Raw genomic sequence first — 27993 nt, 5'->3', positions numbered from 1 at the left:
ATTATTAGAACAAGGACACCAGTGAATTAGTTCCTTGTAGTGTAAATTGAAGACATTTTATGCTGTGAACTATTGAACAAATAATGGGGAATAAGTTGTCTAATGAGAATACCTAACATGTAGTTTATGAGACAAGACAAGCACCTTTCCTTATATCATGCATTTATAGTCAGCTTACATATCCTGTGCTAATTTTAAGGTAAAGTGGATTCATACTAATATATTTCCATATTCCTGCTTAACAGTTCATAAAGTAAATAATACAAGAATACTAGGTGGCCAAACAGAATGAACTATTTATACATGAGCTATTTAGACGTTGTATTCAGTTCAGTGAAAGTTGATAAATAACATTTCTTATGTGTATGTCACTAAAATATCACCTAGTTTGTACAGTGCTTTTTTAATACCTTAGTAATTATTATAAAGCTAAACTTTATTGTCCTATTTTATGGATTATTATAAGTATAAAACAGCTTGCTTCCACATTAAAAAAAACTTAGAAAATTTTTCTGACTAGTGAAAATAAAATGAACAAGAAAGCAGTTGGAATGTTTCATTATGTGGATATTTTGGTCATACATTTTTACTAAACTGCAGCAGCAGCAATAGTTTCTCAAGCTGAGGATTTTGTGATCTACTTATTGATTTATGCACAGACAAGCTACTAAGTGTATTGCAAGCATGCTTATATATATTAGAGGTTGCTAATAGAAAAAAGGAAATAAGATCTGAAGAAATTGTCACTTTTTTATACTTCTATCTCAGGCATATAAAAATTATGCATTTACTATTTCCAAGTTACTTCTCCCCTGTTGCTTACTGCTGGAATGTGGTGGTGAAACTTTAGAGATGTATCCTTCTTTTCAGTGCTCATGTCTTCTCAAATCACTTGGTCTTAACTTTATTCTCCTCATGGAGTTTCCCGGAAAGAACTTCCTTATGCTGTGCCTTATGTTATCCTCTGCTTCAAGGACAGAGAACTATCTGAAACAAAGAAACTGGACTTTCTTTTTTTCTTCTTCTTTTTTGGTGAGACAGAATCTAGCTCTGTTGCCCAGGCTGGAATGCACTGGCATGATCTAAACTTACTGCAACCTCTGCATCCCGGGTTCAAGCGATTCTCCTGTCTCACCTCCTGAGTAGCTGGGGTTACAGGCATGCACCACCATGCCCAGCTAATTTTTGTATTTTTAGTAGAGACGAGGTTTCTCCATGTTGGCCAGGCTAGTCTCGATTTCCTGACCTCAAACCTTACATGATCCACCCACCTTGGCCTCCCAAAGTGCTGGGATTACAGGTTTGAGCCACCACACCCAGCCACAACTATTTAGTTCTTTACAACAAATTTTGTAAGAAAATAAGATTTGCTTTTTCTTCCCATAAAATTTGTGTTACTTTAAGTATTTTCCATGTTGAATGGAAAGTGATAGAATATTCAGAAAGCATTTCTACAACATGAGTTTCAAAAACCATTTAGATATATGACAGTTTAGTGAGCTAAACTCAGGCTGGAAATGTTTAAAAATGTAAAAATTATAATATATAAAAATTGTGAATATACTAAATGTAGCATTTAAAGCAAGATAAGGAATTATTTAGCCTATATTGGTAGAATAATTGGTTAATTATTTAGGAAAACTAAACTTAGATTTCTACCATAGTTTCTATACAAAAATAAATTACAAGATAATTATTTAAATTTAAAAAATAAAACTGTAACAGAAGTTGAAGAAATGGGGAAATATGTATGTATATATTTAGGAAAAGTTTTCTAAGCAACAAAACATAAGGGACCGATTTACAATTTTAGGTCCATAAAGTTAAAGCATAAATAAAATAAAGTGCAAATAAAAAACTGGGGGCAAAAATATTTATAGCAGGCCAGGCGCGGTGGCTCACGCCTGTAATCCCAGCACTTTGGGAGGCCGAGACGGGCGGATCACGAGGTCAGGAGATCGAGACCATCCTGGCTAACACGGGAAACCCTGTCTCTACTAAAAATACAAAAAATTAGACGGGCATGTTGGCGGGCACCTGTAGTCCCAGCTACTCGGGAGGCTGAGGCAGGAGAATGGCGTGAACCCGGGAGGCAGAGCTTGCAGTGAGCCGAGATCGCGCCACTGCACTCCAACCTGGGCGACGTAGCGAGACTCTGCCTCAAAAAGAAAAAGTATATATATATATATATAAAGTATATATATATAAAGTATATATATAAAGTATATATAGTATATATATAAAGTATATATATAAAGTATATATAGTATATATATAAAGTATATATATATAAAGTATATATATAAAAAATATATATATAAAGTATACATATATAAAGTATACATATATAAAGTATATATATAAATTATATATATAAAGTATATATATAAAGTATATAAAGTATATATATAAAGTATATGTAAAGTATATATAAAGTATATATATAAAGTATATATATACACTCATATATAAATATGTATATATAAATATATATACATATATGTATATATGTATATGTATATATATGTGTATATATGTATATGTATATGTATGTATGTATATATAAATATATATATACATATTTCTAGCATATGATGGACAAGGGGTTAATGTCGTTAATATATAAAAAAGATCACAAGCCAATTAGAAAAAAAAAGGCTATCACATCGACTTAAAAAATTAAAAGGTAAATTATAAAACAGCCAATAAATATAAAAAGTGTTTAGCTGTACTATTGATCAAAGATAAGAAGTAAACAAAAATACACCAGTTTGATTTTTTAAATAATATTCAGAGTTTTGAGAACATAGTAACATTGAGATGCTAATATGTTTATAGCTGTGTGCCTCTCTGGAAAACAATTTTTGAATAGGTATATGTATCCTTTTATCATTACTAAATTTACATATAGGATGAATAATAGTATTTACTATTACAGGGCTTTAGGGAAGATTAAATGCATATGTAAGATTACTGTTATTATTTCAAATTTACAGTTAAAGAAACAGGCTTAGTGAGGTTGTGTGACTTGTTCAGGGCCAATAAGTTCTGTAAGAAAGCATAAATTGGAACAATTTCTTTCTGTCTGCAAGGATTATGGCTGATTTTTTTTCCACTATTTTTTGGTCTGTATTTTTAAAATTTTTGGCACTGAGCTTCAAAAACAGTGTTTTTTATAACAAGAGATGAACAGAGACACTAAAATATTGCATCCTTTTTAATGGTTGTTACTCATTAAAGAACATATCATTTATCTACAGATTTTTTCTCTTGATGCATAAAAATAAGATGGATAACATTTAAACTTTAGTGTGTTTAGAGTATATATTTTCACCAAGTACATATTCTTTTCAGTTAGTTGAACTTTAATCATAACTGTATATGGGACATATATTTTATGTCCATATAATAACATAAAGACAAAATTAATGTTTTTTGAAACATGAAAAATTAATGAAAATTTTAAAGTTATACATCTACATCTTGTAATTTTGTTTTTACTTGCAGATGGAGAACATCATTGCAACAGTAAGAGATTCCAACCTCAAGCTGACCCTTGCTTTCGGGATAGGAATGCATCATGCTGGACTACATGAGAGGGACCGAAAAACAGTAGAGGAACTATTTGTAAACTGTAAAGTTCAGGTACTTTTTTTTCTCCAGTGAACACATATTTAAATGTAACTTAAAAGTTATATTTTACTTAGATATAAGACATTTTATTTTGCTTTTTAGGTTCTTATTGCTACAAGCACATTAGCCTGGGGTGTAAACTTTCCAGCTCATTTAGTAATTATTAAGGGAACAGAATACTATGATGGAAAAACAAGACGTTATGTGGATTTTCCCATTACAGGTAATTTTCTTAAATTCACAGAAATACATGAAGCTCTATTTTACCCTTAGTAAATTTGAATTTGAATAATTAATTTGAATTTCCACCAATTAAACTTCTGAGAATTGGTCACATTTAAACAGATGATAAGCAATTATAGACTTTTTGTTTTCAGTTAAAATATTATACAAAATATTGCTACTGTATTTACTTTTACTTACACAAAAGTAAGAAAATAATAAGTGGCTTAAAGTACTTGTTATTAAGCCATCCAAAGTTGGTTTCAAATTTATAAATAGATAAAAGTACTTCTTAGGAGCTATTAGTGAAATTCCTTAGTAAATTATGACTAAGTATTGCTTTGCTTAATTTTAAATGTGTTTCACTAGAAATGATACCTCCATGGGATTTCCAGAACCAAAGTGTTTATTGCTACAACTTATGCATGAAGACTCTGTTAAGATATTTTAAAACATGATAAAAGCATTTTCAGTGAGTTCAAAAAGGGAAATACACTCAATGTATATTTCCACTAAATGAATACATGTAAAAGCTGTATCATTTCTAAATCATTAGTTATCTCAGAGATTTATGTAGACTAAAAGAAAGAAATTTTATACCGGGGTGCAGGGAGGACAAGGCCTAAATGGGTTCATTATTCACGGGGAAAATAATCAAATGACTCTGCTGAAAAGATTTTTGTATATATATTTTATTTTTTACTTTTTCTTATTTAATTAATATCTATTAAACAGCATTTTAAAGCATTCCACTAAAGGGAATTTTCATCTTTCTTACATCTATAAATGTTAAGAAAGACCCTTTCAAAGACTCAGTTTTTCATCATAGTTACTTGCTTATTTATCAATTTTCTGAGTTAATTATATTAATTTAGGGAACTCAGCGTAGTAGTAGCCATCAACATAGCAAACATATTATCACAATATTCTATTTCTTTTGTTATTTGGTTGATTATAGAAGCATGCCATAATCAGTAAATATACCTTGTGCTATATGCCACATTGTAGAATATCTCTTTGTTCTCTCTTTTAAAGATGTCCTCCAGATGATGGGGCGTGCTGGGAGGCCGCAGTTTGATGACCAAGGCAAAGCTGTAATTCTAGTTCATGACATAAAGAAAGACTTTTATAAAAAATTTCTTTATGAACCTTTCCCAGTAGAATCAAGGTAAATCTTATTTAAATTAGTTTAAATGGATTTATTTAATCACAAGTTGGTGTTTTTCTGGTTATATTTTATTATATAAAAATCAGTAAAACAGGTAGCTTAAAAGAATTTAATATAATGTGAAACAATATAATTATCACTTTATGACAATATTCAATTATAATTTAAATGTTAAAAATAACTTTTTAAAATAAGCAGTATAGTACAGTGTTCAGACGCATTGACTATGAAGCCAGATGACCAGGGTGAAAATCTGAGCTCTACCATTTACTTGCTTGATCTTGAGCAAGTTGCTTAACACCTCATTGCCTTATTGCACCTATTGTAAAATGGAGATGGTAGCAAGACCAGCTATCTCATAGAGTACTAATAATGATCAAATACATAGTGCTTAGAACAGTGTCTATCACATAATAAACATTTAATAAAGTATTAATTTGGTGAGGGTTTTCATAGTACAGTTGTACAGTTAATAAATAAATATCCCAAATAAGGGAGCATGTAATTAATGATTTAGGCTGCTGGCTCATTTGAGAATCATCCTATATCTCTTTTGGGACCCAGTAACCACTACCCCTTTCTCAAAGTCTTCTCTTGTATTCTCAGCTGAAAATAACCTTTCTTCCTTCAGATTTAGGTATTTTTCACTTATAAACACTTATCACTTTCTACCTTTTATCATAGTCCTTTTCTATATATTGGATCTCCTTTACCATATTCTAACTGCATTGAAGACAAAACATCTGATTTATCCTGTATATAATTATTGGTTCTTTTTATTTTTTATAAGTGCTAATAATGTTGATTTTAAAAACTTAAAAAGTCAGCCAGGCAAGGTGGCTCTCACCTGTAATCCTAGCACTTTGGAAGGCTGAGGCAGAATTGCTTGAGGCCAGGAGTTTGAGACCAGCCTAGGTAACGTAGATAGATCCTGTCTCTACAAAAAAGTAAAAAAAAAAAAGTTAGCCAGGCATAGCGGTTCATGCATGTGGTCCTGAGGCAGCAGGAGGATTGCTTGAGCCCAGGAGCTTGAGGTACATGTGTCGTAACACCACTGCACTCTAATTTGAGCAACAGGGTGAAACTCTATCTGCAGAAAAATAAAGGAGAAAGAAAAAAAAATTAGTAGTCTAAGTACTGATCTCAAGAATTTAGGGAAAAAAATAGCGAATTAAACTCCAAGAAAGAAAAAGAGTAAGAATTAATAAACTGAAAATAAACATAACTAGAGAAAAATCAACAACACCAAAAGTTGGTTCTTTTAAAAGGATGAATAAAATTGGTAAATTTTTTAGTCTAAATATCAGGAATGGAAAAATACCACAGACTGGAATAATAATAGGATATTAACAACCTAATGCAAATAATATTTAAATTTTGTATCAAATAGTAAAATTTCTTTTAAAAATTACTAAAACTGACACAAAAAGATAGAAAATCTAAATAGTCTCTCATCTATCCAAAGCAATTGAATCTGAAATTTAAAATCTTTTAGAATGAAATCTTCTGACCCAGAAGCTTCAATGGTGAATTCTTCATAACATTTAAGGGTGAAATAGCATCAATCGTACACAATCTCCTCCTAGTAGTGGAAAAGGGAAGAATACTTGCCAGCTTGTTTTATGACACCAGAACAACTTGGATACCAAAACCTGATAAAAAATTTACGAGAAGGGAATGTAACAAACGTCTCTCATTAATATAGATGTAGAAATTCTAAACAAACAATAGTTAATCAAATCAAGCAATGTATAAAAAGATAATATATTACTACCACATGCAGCTTATTCTATAAATGCAAAGATGATTATTTGAAAAATGAATGGATATAATTCACCACATGAACAAAAATGAGAAAAATTATATAATCATTTCATAGATGTAAAAAAAATTGATGAAATTCCATACCTATTTATAATAAAACTGTTAGCAAGCAGGAGTATGAGGGAATGTTCTTAATCTGATAAAGAATATCTACAAAAAATCTATATCAAACATCATAATTTATAAGAAGATATTGAAAGCTTTCCCTGTGAGATAGGAAATGATATAGGGATTTTGCTGTCACTTCTTCCAGTAAGCATTGAGCTACAGGCCCAAACCACTGCAGTAAGGTAACAAAAAGAAATGGAAGTCCAAATATTCTTTTGAGAAGAAAGGGACTAGAAAAGCACAACAGGAGGGCTTCTGGGACACTTTCAATGCTTGATGTTGATGTTGATTACACAACTGTGTTCACATTGTAATAATTAATTGTGTTGTACCTATATAATTTATGTAATTTTATCTGTGTATACTTCGATAAAAAGTTAACTAAATTTTTTTTGTTTTGTACCTTGATATGACCGTTATTGTTTTATGTATTACATAGTATTTCATAATTTATTTATTCATTTCTCTATTAATGTGCACCTAGAGAATTTCCAGTTTTCTCCTCTTATGTATAACGTTGCAGTGAAAGATTTTCTTTCCTATTCTCACATGTAAATGTTTCTCTAGCAGATCATAATGAAAAAGTGAAATTGCTGGTTCATAGTGATTGTTCAGATAGATATTACGAATTTGATCTCAAAATTGACTGGACCAATTTGTAGTCTGCCGCTGGTGACCTGAGAGTAACATAGCAACTTTTTTAAAAATTCAACTTATTATAACTATTTTCTCGTGTCCTTTGCAAAAACTATTTTTAATACCTGCATATTTTTCCATGAATTATAGTTTTACTTAGCTTTTTCTTTTGTTGAACATTGCTTCCTTTTTTATATTTAACATAAGAAACTAAACTAAACATTTTGTTATACCAGTCTTTCAACACATCTGATTATCTTTGTGTACTCCACAACACCTAATACATAATGTCTTATATGACTAGGGACTTTAATATTTACAAATTAATGAAGAGAATATATTTGCTCACTTTTCTGTTCTAAATAGCATCTCTTTGTCAACTCTCCTTTAATCTGTCTCAGTACTTATTCTATACTTACTCCATGTCCTGTACCTGTGCTCTTCCTTCCTCTGCAAGATATCTCTTCTGTTGCCTGCTCTTACTCTACCTCTCGTGGCTGTCCTCATCTCCTGAAAGTCAGTAGCTTTTTTTTTGTCAGCTTGTATTTATTTTACACCTAGCAATTTATTTTCCAAAAATGATTGGTAGTGATAAGTGCCATTTATTGAGTACATACCATGTGACAGACACTAGTGATTGCTTTCAACAAATTATTACTACTGTTAACTTAATCTGGAAAAATATTATTATAATAGTACTTTTGTGACATTCTAACTAGCCCACTTTTTATTCACATTTAAATGAAAATTATAACATACTTCTTTAAAAGAAAATGAGAACACATACATGTACTGGTGAATAATACGGGTTCACCTGAGTTCATGATACTAAGTGATTTATAGACTCATGGTTAAAGTATGTTGGAACCAAATTCCCACTAAATAATTTGGAATGAATTATTTACACAGTATACAAAATTATATACTAAATATTTAAGTTATATAAAACAAATTTGTTTTTATCTTAGAACATAAAATCTGAATCTTGACTATGTGAGATAAATTTCAGTGTTTTTAGTTTAATGCTCTTGTATGCTTCCCATGTCTTGTTCACTATATAGTTTATTAGGAGTGCTCTCTGACCACTTAAATGCAGAGATTGCTGGTGGTACAATTACATCTAAGCAAGATGCATTGGATTATATCACCTGGACTTACTTTTTCCGACGTCTTATCATGAATCCCAGGTAAGTGCAAGGGCAGTTATATACCTTTCTGTTTTGCCCCGAAATAAGACATATTTGAAAGTAATAAACTCCAAATTAAGGTACATACAAAAAAGGCAGAACTTTGGAGATTCTAGGTATATGAATTTGTCTAAAGAATCAGATGATATCTCTGGTATCACAGTATATAAAATATCAATAATTATATGCATTTGTTACTTAACCTATTTTAATTACCTTAAGCCATCCTGAGGAGTTTGCTCTGTAATTGAGACATGAGATACCTGAAGTCATTAAGAAATGTGCTAAACTACATGATAGTGACTGACTTAGATGCAGTTGGAATTCAGAAAAGAGTGAGGCTTGTGAAGTTGTAGGTGGAAAAAAATGTGTGGGGCATTTATAAGTGTTAATAAGAATATTGCAAGAGAAAATAAAATTGAGGTGTGGTAGAATGTCACTTCAGACAGTATGTTAGATCTTCATTCAGCACTTACTGTTTTTCAGATGGTAAACTAAACACTGAGATGTAAAAATGAGTACATGACTCCCTGTTTTTTAAGGGCTGATCTTTAGTGTGGGAAAAACACATATAAGTCATTACAATGAATATTATAAATCCTCTAGTAGAACGATATTCAAGCCTATGAGAGTGACAGCTTCACAGAAAAGGTGACACTTCATCCAAATCTTGAATCAGGAACAGGAGTAGAAAAGGCGGAAGGCACTTCAGGCAGAATTAAATTATGTGGGCAAAAACCCTCAGGGCTTGAAAGAGTCATAAGCATTTAGAGAATATGAAAAAGTTTAATGTAGCCAGAACCTAAGGAGAAGGGAGACAAGATTGTCTTGACTAGAAAGTAGGCCAAGAACCAGAGGCTACAAGGCCTTTATGCTGTGCTAAGTAGTTTGCATCTGATCCTAGAGGCTATGGTGAGTGTCTTTAAATATGGATTAACATTACCAAATTACGTTATGTTTTGTTAAATATTTATTGCACTATGGTAGGAAGTGAACTGGGATGGAAAGACCATTACAGCAGGAAGGCCAGTTAGGAAGCTACTGAATAATAGGGAAAAGATGATGAGGACCTTAGATACAGAGTGAATGGAGGGAGGGTCAATGTTAAGGCACATTCCAGATGTAAGTAAAAGAAAATATTAAACCATTGTAAAGTCTTAGAGAAGTCATGATGAAAATGTTCTTACTAAATCTTACCTACTAACACCTTAAGAAGTTTCTTTTCAGCCAACATTTTCACTTACTTAGATAGGAGTTTGAGAATATGGTGACATTTTGCCCAGTTCCCTCCACCGTTAGGGTGTCTGGGTTAGGTACTAAATATTATTTGAGAACATAGCTGCAAAATTAGTGAGATAGCCATCCAGAACTGCACATTTACCACAGTAAACAAACACATTACAGGATTAGAATCATGGAATAGACTTTACATTTATTCTAGCCCAATCTTCTTGTTTGATATTGAAGATATGGAAGCTGGAAGCTTTAAATCACTTGTTCTAGGTCCCGTTACTATTTCTTGATAAAGCCAGATCTTACGAAGTCAGGTTTTCTGACTCATAATCTACAACTGTGTGTGTGTGTGTGTGTGTGTGTGCGTGTGCGTGTGTGTGTAGATGGGAGTTGGCATGTAACTGTAGATATATTTATCATTTCTATTACATAAGAATCAAGGCATTTAGTGTGACAGAAAGAGCTTTGGGCTTGGAATCAACACACTGATTCTTATTTCCTCACTGTCCTTTACTAATGGTGTGAGTCTGAGTCACTTTACCTCTCTGAGCTAGACGTTCTTCATCTGGAAAGTAACGAATAGCCTCCCTCCCTCACTGGGTCATATTGAGAATTAAATAAATGAATTAAAGCCATTCTAATTCTGTATTAATTATAAAGAATATAATGTCGATTTTGAGCTGCTGTTCTGGACTCTCTGTCAGTTGCTTTACTGATCTGTACCATCCTAAAGAGTCTAGTTTAGAGATAAGAACCTAGTCATTTTAGTCAGTTTGTCTAATTAGCACACAGAGACATAATTCTCTGAGGCCAATTTAGTACTTTAGCAAATTGTAGTTCCTTACTGAATCCACAGATACGTTGCCCTTTGTATATGTATCTCCTTTTAAAATTTTTTTTAATTGTTGAACTTTCTATTTTAAATTGCAAAAAAAAAAAAAAATAATACAAAGCAGCACTGTATACCCTTCACCCAGCTTCCCCATGTTAACATCTTACATGACCATGTCTAATTATCAAAATCAGGAAATTAACATTTATACAATACTACAAGCTATTCAGATTTCACCAGTTGTTCCACTAATGTCCCTTTTCTGTCCAAGATCCAGTTTAGTACCCTGAGTTGCATTTAGTTGCCCTGTCTAGTTCACTCTAGTCTGTGATATTTCCTCAGTCTTCCTTTGTCTGTCATAACCTTGACATTTCTGAAGAGAACTGGCCAATTGTTTTGTAGAATGTCCTTCAATTTGGCTTTTGCTGATTTTCCTCATCACTAAATTCAAATTATGTCTATTCAGCAAGAATATTACAGGAATGATATTGTGTTCTTCTCAGGACATAATATTAAAAGGTTCTTCTCTGCTGGTCCTATCTATATTTAAAATATCACCTTGTATGTGAAAGACCCTAAAATATGTGGCTATAATCTGCTGTCTATCAAGTTACAATTTTATTTCTCCAGCCTTCTGAATGTTGCCACATGGACTTCCCACCATCATTTCACTTTAACATGTCCAAAACTGAATTAATCATATAACTCTAAAAATCTTTCTCTACTCTAACTTTCTTACTTTTCTTAATATTATCACTGTATCTGTTTACCTTGACTTAAAACCCCAAGATTGCTTTTTGATCTTCCCTCTCCTTTGCTTCCATAGTTTTCTAACTGCTTAACCTGCTTTTAGTCTTTCAATTTTGCCTACTTTGTAAACTGTCAGATAGTATTGATCAGAAATTAAATGTATTATATAGGGGGTGGGAACTAGATAAGATTTAGTTAGCAGACACAGAATGCAGTAAATCTTTAAGATAATGAGTAGGAAACTGTCAAGTGTTTACATTTTTTTCAACCATAAGAGTGAGATGAGCCAGGAGCACAGTTGGAGACACGGGTCAGAACAGGGGTCCCACACACAGGGAGCTGGGTAGGTATGACTCCCTGTTGCTCTGGTTACAAACTGCCTTCTATTTTATAATATTATGGTGACAAAATCCACATGAAACTGTAATAAACAGTAGTAATGAAAGAACAGGAAGTTTGGGGAGACTTATCACAGTAGACAAAAGATGAAATCTTAAGAGGTTTATTAATTACAGAAATTATAGTGAGCCTCTGATCCAGAGTATTCTTGGGTATTAGCAATTTAGGATGTCTCCTGCTCACACATGGTGGTAGTCAGTGTAGTCCATGTAAATAAATGAGTATTCTTTAGTTCACACCTCTTTAGCTGTAGGAAATTTGGGGACAGAAAGTCAGAAGGGTAAATTGTCTTCATGCATTGACTAAGAGCTCTTAGTAGTTGTGGCAGCTGCTTTCCCTCTCATCTTGCTACCCCAAAAAGAGGGTTGAGTATCTCCCGCCTACCACCAAAGGGGCTAGTGTAGATATTAACCCACACCGTCTACATAAGAGGTTCCTCTCACTTTTGTGCTTCTGCTGTCACTCTTCTTCTTGCCTGCAGTAGCCTCCTCAGCCCTTATAGCTAGCCAAGTCTTAACAGTCTAAAAAGTCCAGTCAATATTGATAAATGTAGCTTCAACTGATTTTCACAAGTAACAGTTTATCCACTTTTTTTTTTTTTTTTTTTTGAGACGGAGTCTCGCTCTGTCGCCCAGGCTGGAGTGCAGTGGCGCTATCTCTGCTCACTGCAAGCTCCACCTCCTGAGTTCACGCCGTTCTCCTGCCTCAGCCTCCTGAGTAGCTGGGACTACAGGCACCTGCCACCATGCTCGGCTAATTTTTTTTTTTTTTTCCAGTAGAGACGGGGTTTCACTGTGTAAACCAGAATGGTCTCCATCTTCTGACCTCGTGAACCGCCCATCTCGGCCTCCCAAAGTGCTGGGACTACAGGCATAAGCCACCACGCCTGGCCCAGTTTATCCACTCTTGACCATTCATATTTCATGTGTTGGTTCCTTCAGTAGCCACCAATACATATGTTGAGATACGTGGCTGGGCTGTCATTATTATTCTGAAGTAGAACCCTATGCCCAAGCTGTTGCCATGTAAGTTCATAAATCTAGAATAGATACAGCAATAATTTGTTTTTCAGAAAAAGCTATGATTGGCAACTCTTACTTTCTGTTGGAAGATAGTAGCAACATAATGACTTCTAGCCTCAAAAATCATAAAATTTACTTAAAATTATAAAGTATAAGCATTTAAAAATTAATTTTTTTATTTCTTAATTCTGTAAACATTTATTGAGTACCTACTATGTTCCAGGCACCACTCTAGCCACTTTGAAGATGTATTAGTAAGCTAAACAAAAACTTTTTCTATCCTGGCACTCATGTTCTTTTAGCAGAGACAGTAGATTTTAATATTATTAAAAGGTAATAGATGTTTAGAAGGAAAACAGGATAAGGAAGATTGGGAGAGCCAGAAGGCGGCCTTGGGGGAGATGGGAGATTACAATACTGTATTAAAAAGAAAGTCAGGGTGGGCCTCATTAAGGGTGCTGATATTTCAGCCAAAACTTGACAAAGGTAAGAAAGTTGACCACTTTCTAGGAAACAGCATTTCAGGCCAAGGGAACAAGAGAGATATTAAGGCTGGCATGCCTGGTGTATTCAAGGAACAACAAGGAAAAGATGTCGCTGAAGTAGAATAAGTGAAAGCAGGAAAATAGCAGGAGATGAGGTTGGGGATGTGGAGGGCCAGTGGTGATATAGGGCATGGGTGGTCTTAGAAACTATGGTGAGGATTTTGACTTTCGTTCTGGATGAAACAGGAACCATTGCAGAGTTTTGAGCAGGGGACAGATGGGATCTATTTATGCCGTAAGTCAGGTCAACTATAATAATAAATATTGTAAATGATTTAAACTTCCCTGTTGTAAAAGAGAAATTCTCAGATTCATTCAAACGTGATTGACATAGAAAAGCTGAAATTTAAGGATTGAAAGAAGATGTAAAGGAGAATGATAGCAAAGAGAAAACAGCAGCTGCAGAATTAAAATCATACAAAACCAAATTCGAGGCAAAAAAATACAAAGGACAAAGGAGAGTGTATCATATTGGTAACAAACACAATCACTAGAAAGTTATGGTAGTTTACAGATTTTTAGAGAGACTAAAAATAACATCAGATATGTAAAGCAAAAACTGAAATTCAATTAAAATTACAGCCCAACTAAATTAGTCATGTTAGGAGACTTTAACACATCAAAAAGATAAGTATTTCATAAAAAAGAGGATTTAAATAATAATATCCTTGAATTTGTATCCATTGTATCTTTGTACATATGTCCCTAACAAAATATCATTACTTACAAACACTAATGGAAGATTTGTTTTGAAAAATTTACTATGAAGTAGACCCCAAAGAACATCTCAACATAGAGATCATAAGGCTACATTCTCATTGTGTAATATAATAAAACCAGAAATAAGCAATAAAAGGGATGGCAAAAAAATTTAACTGCTTGGGATTATAAAACTTTTATTCTAGTAAAAGATGAAATCAAAACAAAAGGTATAGACCATAGCTGTACAAAAATACAAATGTAATAAAACAATGAATTTAAACCAAAGCACAATTCTAAGGAATATTTATATCTTTACAGACCTCATAGAAAATGTGAATGCTTAAAAATAAAATAAGCATTTATCTTAAAAAACTAGATAAAGAACAATAGCAAAATGTAAATATAGGAAAGAAATTTATAAAAATAAAAATTGGAATTAATAAAGTTGTGAACAAAAATCTGCATTGATAATATTTATTGGGTGTCTACTATATTTGAAATGCTGTTTCAGGAGCTTAACTCATTTAGTACTGTTATGATCCCCATTTTATAAATAAAGGAAGCACAGGGAGAATAAGCAACTTGCTCCCAATAGCACAGCTCCCAAGTGACAGAGGCAACACTAGGATTCCATCCCATTCTCCATCACTGTGCTCATTGTCAGGTCCACATTCCCTGTCCACTTCTCTTTTCAGTGCTATGCTGAACAATGGGTTCTTTATGGAAACTCTGCCATACTCACTCAAATGACCCTTTTTATTTGATGCCCCCCAAAAAACAAACTGTCAGTTTTAATATATAAACCTTCACATCTAGATAAAAATGGAAAAATGTGCCTAAGTAAATTTTGACAATTTATATATTTTACTTAGCTATAGTCAAGCTCTGCCACCTTCTTTTTTAATTGACTCTTTTTTAAAATAATACTGCTATAAATATTTGTGAGATTTTGTGTGAACATAAATTTTCTTTTAAAAAATTTTAACTGATAATTATATTATGGTGTACAATGTACTGTTTCAAAACTTGTACATTGTGAAATGAACAAATCAGGCTAATTAACATATCAATCACTTCACATGCTTATCATTTCTTTGTAGCAAGAACATCTACTCTTTTTAGTAATTTTAAAATACACAATACATTATTATTAACGATAGTTACCATGCTGTGCAGTGCATCACCAGAACTTATTCCTTCTGTCTAACCGAAACTTTATGCCCTTTGACCAATTCCCCCTTTGCTTGCATGGCTTTCCCAACCCTCATGGCCTCTGATAACTGACATCCTACCCTCTACTTCTATGCGTTTGACTTTTTTAGGTTCCACATATAAGTGAGATCATACAGTATTTGTCTTTCCATACTACCTACCTTATTTCAATGGCATAATGCCCTCTAGATTCCTCCCCCTCTAGATTTATCCATGTTGTTGCTAATATAGAATTTCCTTCTTTTTTAAATATTCCATTGTGTATATATACACCATATTTTTCAAATCCATTTGAATATCCATTGATGAGCACTTATATTGTTTCCATATCTTGGCTATTGTGAATAATGCTGCAGTGAACATAGGAGTGCAGACGTCTCTTCAACATACTGATTTCATTTCCTTTGGGTATATACCCAGAACTGGGATTGCTGGATCATATGCTAGATCTATTTTTAGATTTTTAGGAACTATCCATACTGTTTTCCAAAGAGGCTGTGCTAATAATGTACATTCTCAGCAACCATGTACAAGGATTCCCCTTTCTCCACATTCTTGTGATTGGCCCTTGCTTGTATCTTTTTATTATTGTCTGTGTTAAAATCACTTTTCCCAAAAGCTGGAAGCAAACCAAGCCACAGGAAACTGGTAAATTTTTCCCACTTATTTTTAGATCTGATAAAATTTTTTAAAATGCTAAAGTAATTGTCTCTAATGAAACACTTACATTATGTATAGTTTTAATTTTTCCTTAATAATCCTTATCATCTAGTACCATGAATTGAGATTTGACTTTCCTTGGGAAGGAAGAATATGTATGCATACTTGTTCATCTGCATGTGTGTATAACAAAGAGACTGAGGTTTACTTAACAATAGAAAAGAAAGACCATTTTTATAATATAGTTATATATAGGTAAAGAAATATAACCTCATATTCCAGCTCCCTTCAGCTAATCATACTACTATGAAGTCCTCACCACAGCACACCAAAAGTAAAACTTGTGTTGACAAAGATTTCAACCACTGTTCCTGAGTTGGTCACTATATGTCTATTTATATTCTTGTGTGTGTGTGTGTATATTATGTATATATGCATATAAAGATAATTATGTTTAGATATGTAAACACATATATATATATATAACATACACACACACATTAACTTGTGCAAATGAATATAAACACATGTACTGGTGCTTTCATAAAATATAATATATTCCAAATTGAGTTCTGGATTCAATTTGTATGTTCAGTTTTACTCTGTTTTCCCCTGAGAAAGCTTTTAAATATATCTGAGGCAAAAATGTGGTAGTTTCAGCTGTTCCTGCAACCACTTTCGCTATTTGTGTCATTATTATTGCTGCATAATCTGAACATAAAAAAACATGGTGCTGTAACAAATGACTTCCCACTACTGACAGTTATAGCAGCAGCATTTCAATACTGATGAAAAATTTCCCAGCAAGATATCTGGACAGGTTTACATAAACCAAACAGGAAATGGCTGCCACTATTCACATTAAATCCAAACCGTTTGGTGTAACTTTATCTATGTTTTACATTAATATAAAACCTCTTTCATTCTCAACTGGTGAAATTTCATCAGTATTAAGATTTGAAAAAGTAACTTGAGATTTCATATGTAGTATTCTTGTTTGTCCTTTGATAAGATCTTTTAAAGATAATTTTTGAAAAACTTTTTAGTTTTTGATTCTTTAAATTTTACGAACTTTGTAAATTTTTATGATAGGGAGAGGTTTGATATGACTTTTTCCCAATGGACTGCTAATAGAAGTTAGCTTGTGTAGCCCATGTGCTAGATGCTGTCAGTATCAAACTGCCTTTGACTTTCACACCTCTCAGGGGACTAGTAATTGTTGTGTTCAAACAGCCTGTAATTGTGATCCCGCTGGCTTTCTCAGTACGCTTCTGGCTATTAGAATCATTAAACAACTCAGCACCTGTTAACAGCATTGTAAATATTCAACCCTGCTTGTGTGCAGGTTGAGTCCAATATAGAGAAGTCTTACAGAGCTCAGTCTCATAAATTAGAGCTTCTGACAAGTCAATTATTGTGAAACTGGGTTTCTCTGTGAAATAAATGAAATAGCATGCTGACAAAAAGGTAGGCTGTCTGTTTATGGCAAAGAGAAGATAATGACTTGATGATTCAATGCAGTGAACATAAAACTACGTTTTATCCTTTACCCATAATTAAACAGTTGTGAAATGTTTGTGTTTAAATAACCAGTAAATTACAAATTTTGTACTGTGGAGAGTGCAACATGAAAACAGACCTTTTTACTTAGCTGTTGCATGCTTTTTCAAGTTAGTAAAGTGATTATTAAAATTAATGATATGTAATGTTTTAAGCTAAATGTGTATAATTGTTCAGGCTAGAAGATGCACAGTAACTAAAAAAAGTTCACCTCATAGAAGTAAAGGCTGTATTATGCTACTAATCGAGAGCATATAAATCTGTACTCTATTCCTTATTCACAGAAAAATTCAAAATATATTAACTCCCAAAATTTTATGCAACCTAAAAAACTTCATTTACATTTAAATTATTTTATAGTGTCTCACAAATTGTATATCTAATTAAGATGTAGCAATATCTTACTTTTATAAGGATTTGAAAATATTTTAAATGACTTCAGAATCTCAGTCCAAATATTGACCAAGAATAGTATTTGGTAAAGATCAGTGAAGTTCAATTTACTTGAATTGAATTTTGTATTTCTTCTGTTATGCAAGTCAATAAGAATGTTGGTGACCACATTTAGAAAAAAAAACTGTGTTAAGAAAAAATAACAGTGAAACATTTATGTTTTCTGCATGAAGAAATGTGAACTTTTAGCAAGTTAGATTATGAATAATATTTTAGTGGTGTCATCATATAATTTATTGTAATCTCAGAAACATCATTTAGGTTGGTTTTTTTTTTTGGTGACTTACTTTAAATGTTTAAGATATATTTACCCTGACTATATTTTATCTGGATGAAAACCACAGATTTGTCTTTAAAAAGTCCCAGTAGGCTTAAATAAACAGACTTTAGAAGGGATATTAATCCATTGAAATATACCTTGTAAATACAGTAAACAAAATAAAGCAAATACAGTAAATAAAATAAGATAAATATTTAAAAGAACCTGTAATTTTTTCAAGGAAAGTTTTTTTCATTGATAGTTTTAAATATTATTTGTAAGTGTACCAAATTTATTCATTAAAGCATAAAAATGGTAAAGTTGACATCCCAGTTATATATAGGACAACGGCTGATGGTAATCCGTAACAGGATCCATTAGTTTTCAAACGACCTAGTAAATGTATAGATAAAAATAGTATTTTAATTTTTTTGTATTTCACAGTAATATTTTCAAAATATCTTCTTTCTGTAATGTCAGTTGCATAAAGAATTGTTTGTTCCAAGATCAAGGCAGACAGATTTGGTTTAAAAAAAGAATAGTTTGATTCTTACTCTACAAATCCTACTACTTAGTATCCTGGGCACATTTTGACTAGTGTTTTGAATTTAGAAATAACTTTTATCAGCTATGTATTAGTCCTGACAGCTAAAAATAGTATTGGAAAATGTATAGGCTTAGTAAGCCAAAAGAATGTGAAATACAAAGTAAGCACTTATATTGTAGAAAGTTTGACTGATGAATTTCATTTCTTGGAAAACAATGAAAGAGAAAAAATATTTTAAAAATTTTGAATGACTTTGGATATTTGTATCTTTTATATGGCTTGAATGTCCAGAATTTTTATTTTCACCTCTAAAGCAGAAGACATTATTCTAACTACTCCTCCTTAGTCATTTTCCAAAAGAAAAGGAATATTTTCTAATGGTTAATAATTTTGGTTTTTCACTTCCATATATGCTTAGACATAAATTTGAACATTTTGTTTAAATTAATGACAGCACTAGGTTCAGTACTTATTTATCTCTTAATTGATTAATATTGCTTTATTTAGGTACATGCCAAGAGCTTTTCTAGAAAAAGCAATAACTTTTCAATAGATCAAAATTAAAGTAATTTCCTTTTTAATGGAAGCAATAGTCTCTTACTATAATAATTTTTATGTAATGGGGCCTCTCATATTTGGGTGTACCTAGCCATTTGCACTAACTTTTCTTTCTAATGAAAATATGTCCTGACATTATTAGTCCTGCTTTGTGTATTTTTAAATAATTTTTTTATAATTTACTGACCCCAGTCTCTTCCTTTGAAGAATGAAAAATATCACAAAAATTGTCATCTAGATAGTGTTCTCTATTGCTCTCAAGTTGTGGCTTTCTTTAGTCCTCTCCCATTTGAAATTGTTAGTACCCTTTTCCCAGACTATGAATATTCCCTTCCTAGTCCTGTACAGATGTAAAACCATCATGATGGGGTCTTAGGGATGAGAACCTGTTCTCTAAGACCACTTTCCACTGCCATTCTTTGATGTGGATGGGGAAAAGGGAGGTAGGGCATATAAATTACCCATGCTGACTAGGATATAGGGTTCACCTAGTAGGAATTAGGGAACTGCCAAGATTATGGGTGTAGTCCCTTGCTCTTCGGATCTGTTTCCAGGCACAGATCCCTAGAGGCCATGGGGTTTTGCCAAGAACTTCTCAGTGTTGCAGGGATGCACATTCAGGTGAAATGTATGTCTTTAGGCTTTTTGCTTGGAAAATATACAGAGCTGGACTTATGTATTTTTCCTGTATTAAGGCTTGGTTAGAATGCTTTATTTTTACCCTGATGATGATGTCCCTTCTAGTCATTAGGATGACATTTATTCTCTAAGCACTAGGGGAACAATAATTGACTAAATTGCCTAAAAGAACTCATCTACCACCCAAGATTAATATTTCTGTGAGTTTTGTGATGTTACTGAGGATAGGTTTGATAATAAAAGGGGATTATATTTATATATATTCTGTGAAACTGAGGTGATAGTTTTAGTAGAAAATGTCTTGAAACAAATAATAATAACCTTGCTTGTTTTCTAGCTACTACAATTTGGGTGATGTGAGCCATGATTCTGTGAACAAGTTTCTGTCCCATCTGATTGAGAAGTCCCTGATTGAATTGGAACTTTCCTACTGTATTGAAATTGGAGAGGTACGACTTAGTCATATGCATTCTAATTGAAAAGATTGCCCAGCTTTTTGACAGGTCTTTTGCTTTTAATACTATCAAAAATTTTTTAAAAATTGTTTCAAAAGCACCTGTCTGAATTATTAATTTTATAAAGATATGTACTTTCATCGTACTCTTCATTTGTTATTCTTTTGAAATAGGATAATCGCAGCATTGAACCTCTAACTTATGGCCGAATTGCCTCCTATTACTATTTGAAGCATCAAACAGTTAAAATGTTCAAGGACCGCTTGAAGCCTGAATGCAGTACTGAAGAACTGCTTTCAATTCTAAGTGTGAGTTTTTCATATATTTCATATCTTCTCTTTTAATTTAGGGCTTAAAGTTTTGCCACCTAGTTTGTCTTGAAATTTAACAGAAACCATTTGTAAAGCCCTTTCCTCTGTCAAACAAGGTCACTACAAAGCAACACATCTAGACTAAGATACCCATAGATAAGGTGACCACGTAATTTATGATCCAAACTTGGATCCTTCTGAGTGTGGAATGAGGTCCTATTAATATTTAAGCCAGGATAGTGGATGTAAACTGGACTGTCCTGAGCAAGGCAAGTCATCACCCTATCCTTAAATATAATAGCCTCTTTGAATTATGATTGAAAGCTTTTCGTATTACTTTTTTGGATAGTTCCTGTTGAATACTTATCTGTGATGCTACTGAAGTTTCTTTCATAAGCATCCACACAATTAAGTTCTTAGAATTAATGTCAGGGCAGCTGTTTATCCCCCATCCCCACAAACACCCTTACCAAAAAAATGACCACAGATATATCACATGGTAAAAAACTATACTGTGTTCATTTTTCCTTTTTTTGCCAAATAGCTAAGAAATTAATATTAGAAGCATCTTGTCCACCTTTCCTTCTACATAATGTCCCCTTCTGGCTTTTTTTCCCTTTGTTGATTTTAAGTGTAATAATTTACCACAAAACTTTGTTAACACATTAGTTAGGATATTCATATATTCTTACTGTTATCTTGTCCTTCAGATGTGTTGGTGCTTTTTAGAAAAGTTAAGAACAATTGGACCATTCTGTCTTTAAAGTCCTTCTCTTATAAATTCATTGACTCTATGGTAGTTCACTTAGTAACTTTTTTCCTTCCTCTCCTATTGCTTTATAATTCTCAATAAGCTTCAATATCCCATTCACAGTTTTTCAATTTCTCAGTTTTTTCCCCTACAAGAAACTAGTTTGTAAATTTTGTGCCCAGCATAGTGCCATGTACATTTTAGTGAGTTTGAAAATATTTATTAATGAATTGATTAACAGATGGAAGGATAGGTAGATCCTGTAATAATCAGTTTTCTATTCTTTGCTCTGTAGAAAAGAATAGAGGACTAAAGTATATAAGGCAGCTACCAAAAAATATTTTTTAAGAAATTAAAAATTTATTTCTGATAGAAGAGTACAAAATATAAAGAATTTTTTAGATCCTTAAGAATGAGATTTATATCAGCTCCTAGCCAAAGATTCATAAAAGTAGGATTTCTCTGGGGAAGAGACTGTTGGCACAGGCAGCAAAATAATGGTTAATTTGGGCATGCCTCTTAAATTAGTATCTGTTAGATTTAAGAATATAACTTCTTTCATATTTATCTAATCTCACATTTAACCATACTTTTCTGCCTTGGAAACATGTATGATAACAGCTAACACCTTTGAGCAGTTTTTTGAGCTAGACATTAAGAACTTCAAATTAATAAACTAATTTAATCCTCACAACAACCACTTATTTGATATTAATAACATCCCATCATTATTCCTATTTTAAAGATTAACCATCTTGTCCAAAGTGAGTGGTTTGCAGTCTAGCACCAGAGTATGGGCCCTGAAACCATCCTACTATACTGCCTCTCAAGTCATACACATATGCACACATGCACACAATTAGGTGGAAAGCACTGAGGTGGGAGATACAAAGTAATTTAAAACTAGATACATGCTGTAAAGGAAGTTTGTGAAAATCATATGCCTACTACATTCTGTACCCCTGTTTACTCCACTAAAAAAGCCAAAAAAAACCTTAAAATCCCAGGGGAATTAAACGTTTGTTTTAGTCTTCTCTTTGAAAAAGTATTGATCACAAAAGGTCTGTTCCCATCCTGTCAGCAGCATGTTTCTTTCTGGCATTACACTATATAAAACCAGTTATGCCGGTATATTTTTGTTAAAATAAAGTCAGTTCTCCAGTTAATAACTAAATAAATGGAACCATCTGAAAATATGTGTAAGGAAAGCTGTATAACGGAATATTTATATAGATATGGTTTGGTCTACCCCATAAAAATTTCCACAGCAAGAATATCTTCTTCTCCCATGGTGTTTAGTCCAAGGAACTTTCAGCTTGCGCTAGATATTGTCTCAGTCTGTATTATCTCAATGAGGGTTCATTCTGAATGAAGAACCATGGGACTCACATTGACAAGGAGATACGTAGGTATCACACTGTTTTCTTAATTTCTTGCCTAGGAATTATTCTTTGTTCACTATTGAACACTATGTGTAGCTACCAGCAAAATGCTAAATAATACAGCAAGATTGTATGATTGTGGTGTAATTTCCAGAAATCCTTCTTCTTCTTAAGTTTCTTTAAATGACTTTTTTTTTTTTACCATGAAAAGACTACCAAATGACTCAAAGAACTCAGTATCCTCCCTACTCTCGCCTCCAAAAATGCATATTAATCTCATTGTGGTTTTAAACTAAGGAGAAAGTGTAGTCAGACAGAAGCTGTAGGGTGCAGGATGATAACAGCATAAGAAGATGAGGAAAGCTGTGGGGATAACATTAGTGTTTCAAAGATCTGTTTCCATTATCATTGCTTTTGTTATTATAATACTTAAGAAAGTCATATTATGTTTTTGTACAATTCACCCATATAACATTCATTGTTAATGCTTCCTTTTACTGAGATACATTCATTGATGTCTCTAAAGTCATTTTTAAACTTTAGTTTTTAAATTTTTAGTATTTCTGATAACATTACAACTGAAAAACTTCTATTTTTTGAGTATTACTTTGAACTTACCATAATATTTCCTTAAATTTTATTAGTGAATAAAGTTTTCTTATTTCTTAAGCTATCCATTACATTTGTCTTTTGGTTTTCAGGATTTGGGGGTATTAATAACGTATAGAAATAAGGTTCATTAAGATTTTTAGGATCTGGTGTAGGGGGAGGAGCCAAGATGGCTGAATAGGAACAGCTCAGGTCTACAGCTCCCAGCGTGAGTGACACAGAAGACGGGTGATTTCTGCATTTCCATCTGAGGTACCGGGTTCATCTCACCAGGGAGTGCCAGACAGTGGGTGCAGGTCAGTGGGTGCAGCGCACCGTGCGTGAGCCAAAGCAGGGCGAGGCATTGCCTTACTCAGGAAGCACAAGGAGTCAGGGAGTTCTCTTTCCTAGTCAAAGAAAGGGGTGACAGACGGCACCTGGAAAATCGGGTCACTCCCACCCGAATACTGCACTTTTCCAACGAGCTTAAAAAATGGCCCATCAGGAGATTATATCCCGCACGTGGCTCGGAGGGTCCTACGCCCACAGAGTCTCGCTGATTGCTAGCACAGCAGTCTGAGGTCAAACTGCAAGGGGGCAGCAAGGCTGGGGGAGGGTCACCCGCCATTGCCCAGGCTTGCTTAGGTAAACAAAGCAGCTGGGAAGCTCGAACTGGGTGGAGCCCACCACAGCTCAAGGAGGCCTGCCTGCCTCTGTAGGCCCCACCTCTGGGGGCAGGGCACAGACAAACAAAAAGATAGCAGTAACGTCTGCAGACTTAAATGTCCCTGTCTGACAGCTTTGAAGAGAGCAGTGGTTCTCCCAGCACGCAGCTGGAGATCTGAGAACGGGCAGACTGCCTCCTCAAGTGGGTCCCTGACCCCTGACCCCCGAGCAGCCTAACTGGGAGGCACCCCCCAGTAGGAGCAGACTGACACCTCACATGGCCGAGTACTCCTCTGAGACAAAACTTCCAGAAGAAAGATCAGACAGCAGCATTCGCGGTTCACGAAAAACTGCTGTTCTGCAAACACCGCTGCTGATACCCAGGCAAACAGGGTCTGGAGTGGACCTCTAGCAAACTCCAACAGACCTGCAGCTGAGGGTCCTGTCTGTTAGAAGGAAAACTAACAAACAGAAAGGACATCCATACCAAAAACCTATCTGTACATCACCATCATCAAAGACCAAAAGTAGATAAAACCACAAAGATGGGGAAAAAACAGAGCAGAAAAACTGGAAACTCTAAAAAGCAGAGCACCTCTCCTCCTCCAAAGGAACACAGTTCCTCACCAGCAACAGAACAAAGCTGGATGGAGAATGACTTTGACGAGCTGAGAGAAGAATGCTTTAGACGATCAAATTACTCTGAGCTATGGGAGGACATTCAAACCAAAGGCAAAGAAGTTGAAAACTTTGAAAAAAATTTAGAAGAATGTATAACTAGAATAACCAATACAGAGAAGTGCTTAAAGGAGCTGATGGAGCTGAAAGCCAAGGCTCGAGAACTACGTGAAGAATGCAGAAGCCTCAGGAGCCGATGTGATCAACTGGAAGAAAAGGTATCAGCGGTGGAAGATGAAATGAATGAAATGAAGCGAGAAGGGAAGTTTAGAGAAAAAAGAATAAGAAGAAACAAACAAAGCCTCCAAGAAATATGGGACTATGTGAAAAGACCAAATCTGCGTCTGATTGGTGTACCTGAAAATGATGGGGAGAATGGAACCAAGTTGGAAAACACTCTGCAGGATATTATCCAGGAGAACTTCCCCAATCTAGCAAGGCAGGCCAACATTCAGATTCAGGAAATACAGAGAACACCAAAAAGATACTCCTCAAGAAGAGCAACTCCAAGACACATAATTGTCAGATTCACCAAAGTTGAAATGAAGGAAAAAATGTTAAGGGCAGCCAGAGAGAAAGGTCGGGGTACCCACAAAGGGAAGCCCATCAGACTAACAGCGGATCTCTCGGCAGAAACTCTACAAGCTAGAAGAGAGTGGGGGCCAATATTCAACATTCTTAAAAGAATTTTCAACCCAGAATTTCATATCCAGCCAAACTAAGCTTCATAACTGAAGGAGAAATAAAATACTTTACAGACAAGCAAATGCTGAGAGATTTTGTCACCACCAGCCCTGCCCTACAAGAGCTCCTGAAGGAAGCACTAAACATGGAAAGGAAAAACCGGTACCAGCCGCTGCAAAATCATGCCAAAATCTAAAGACCATCGAGACTAGGAAGAAACTGCATCAACTAATGAGCAAAATAACCAGCTAACATCATAATGACAGGATCAAATTCACACATAACAATATTAACTTTAAATGTAAATGGACTAAATGCTCCAATTAAAAGACACAGACTGGCAAATTGGATAGAGTCAAGACCCATCAGCGTGCTGTGTTCTGGAAACCCATCTCACGTGCATAGACACACATAGGCTCAAAATAAAAGGATGGAGGAAGTCTACCAAGCAAATGGAAAACAAAAAAAGGCAGGGGTTGCAATCCTAGTCTCTGATAAAACAGACTTTAAACCAACAAAGATCAAAAGACACAAAGAAGGCCATTACATAATGGTAAAGGGATCAATTCAACAAGAAGAGCTAACTATCCTAAATATATATGCACCCAATACAGGAGCACCCAGATTCATAAGGCAAGTCCTGAGTGACCTACAAAGAGACTTAGACTCCCACACATTAATAATGGGAGACTTTAACACCCCACTGTCAACATTAGACAGATCAACGAGACAGAAAGTTAACAAGGATACCCAGGAATTGAACTCAGCTCTGCACCAAGCAGACCTAATAGACATCTACAGAACTCTCCACCCCAAATCAACAGAATATATATTTTTTTCAGCACCACACCACACCTATTCCAAAATTGACCACATAGTTGGAAGTAGAGCTCTCCTCAGCAAATGTAAAAGAACAGAAATTATAACACACTATCTCTCAGACCACAGTGCAATCAAACTAGGACTCAGGATTCAGAAACTCACTGAAAACCGCTCAACTACATGAAAACTGAACAACCTGCTCCTGAATGACCACTGGGTACATAACGAAATGAAGGCAGAAATAAAGATGTTCTTTGAAACCAACGAGAACAAAGAAACAACATACCAGAATCTCTGGGACACATTCAAAGCAGTGTGTAGAGGGAAATTTATAGCACTAAATGCCCATAAGAGAAAGCAAGAAAGATCCAAAATTGACACCCTAACATCACAATTACAAGAACTAGAAAAGCAAGAGCAATCACATTCAAAAGCTAGCAGAAGGCAAGAAATAACTAAAATCAGAGCAGAACTGAAGGAAATACAGACACAAAAAACCCTTCAAAAAATTAATGCATTCAGGAGCTGGTTTTTGGAAAGGATCAACAAAATTGACAGACCACTAGCAAGACTAATAAAGAAGAAAAGAGAGAAGAATCAAATAGATGCAATAAAAAATGATAAAGGGGATATCACCACCGATCCCACAGAAATACAAACTACCATCAGAGAATACTACAAACACCTCTACGCGAATAAACTCAAAAATCTAGAAGAAATGGATCAATTCCTCGACACATACACCCTCCCAAGACTAAACCAGGAAGAAGTTGAATCTCTGAATAGAGCAATAACAGGATTTGAAATTGTGGCAATAATCAATAGCTTACCAACGAAAAAGAGTACAGGACCAGATGGATTCACAGCTGAATTGTACAAGAGGTACAAGGAGGAACTGGTACCATTCCTTCTGAAACTATTCCAATCAATAGAAAAAGAGGGAATCCTCCCTAACTCATTTTCTGAGGCAGCATCATCCTGATACCAAAGCCTGGCAGAGACACAACCAAAAAAGAGAATTTTAGACCAATATCCTTGATGAACATTGATGCAAAAATCCTCAATAAAATACTGGCACACCGAATCCAGCAGCACATCAAAAAGCTTATCCACCATGATCAAGTGGGCTTCATCTCTGGGATGCAAGGCTGGTTCAATATATGCAAATCAATAAATGTAATCCAGCATATAAACAGAACCAAAGACAAAAACCACATGATTATCTCAATAGATGCAGAAAAGGCCTTTGACAAAATTCAACAACCCTTCATGCTAAAAACTCTCAATAAATTAGGTATTGATGGGGCATATCTCAAAATAATAAGAGCTATCTATGACAAACCCACAGCCAATATCATACTGAATGGGCAAAAACTGGAAGCATTCCCTTTGAAAACTGGCAAAAGACAGGGATGCCCTCTCTCACCACTCCTATTCAACATAGTGTTGGAAGTTCTGGCCAGGGCATTTAGGCAGGAGAAGGAAATAAAGGGTGTTCAGTTAGGAA

At 34.2% G+C, this 27993-nt stretch overlaps 1 protein-coding gene across 3 annotated transcripts in view; it reads left to right on the top strand.

Moving 5' to 3' along the window:
• Window positions 1-27993, top strand: part of ASCC3 (activating signal cointegrator 1 complex subunit 3) — a 375365-nt gene that overhangs the window by 270481 nt on the left and 76891 nt on the right. For all 3 annotated transcript variants that reach the window (XM_003824353.6, XM_034962598.3, XM_063605419.1), the window contains 6 exons: window positions 3508-3645; window positions 3736-3856; window positions 4891-5023; window positions 8653-8778; window positions 20487-20598; window positions 20778-20912. In XM_003824353.6, coding sequence (XP_003824401.4) covers window positions 3508-3645; window positions 3736-3856; window positions 4891-5023; window positions 8653-8778; window positions 20487-20598; window positions 20778-20912 — 765 coding nt within the window. The remainder of the gene's footprint in view (window positions 1-3507; window positions 3646-3735; window positions 3857-4890; window positions 5024-8652; window positions 8779-20486; window positions 20599-20777; window positions 20913-27993) is intronic.

The sequence above is a fragment of the Pan paniscus genome, chromosome 5, assembly GCF_029289425.2.
Source record: "Pan paniscus chromosome 5, NHGRI_mPanPan1-v2.0_pri, whole genome shotgun sequence".
NCBI classification, from domain to species: domain Eukaryota; kingdom Metazoa; phylum Chordata; class Mammalia; order Primates; family Hominidae; genus Pan; species Pan paniscus.
The sequence above is the reverse complement of the archived record's forward strand: the minus strand, read 5'-3'. Positions and strand labels throughout refer to the sequence as shown.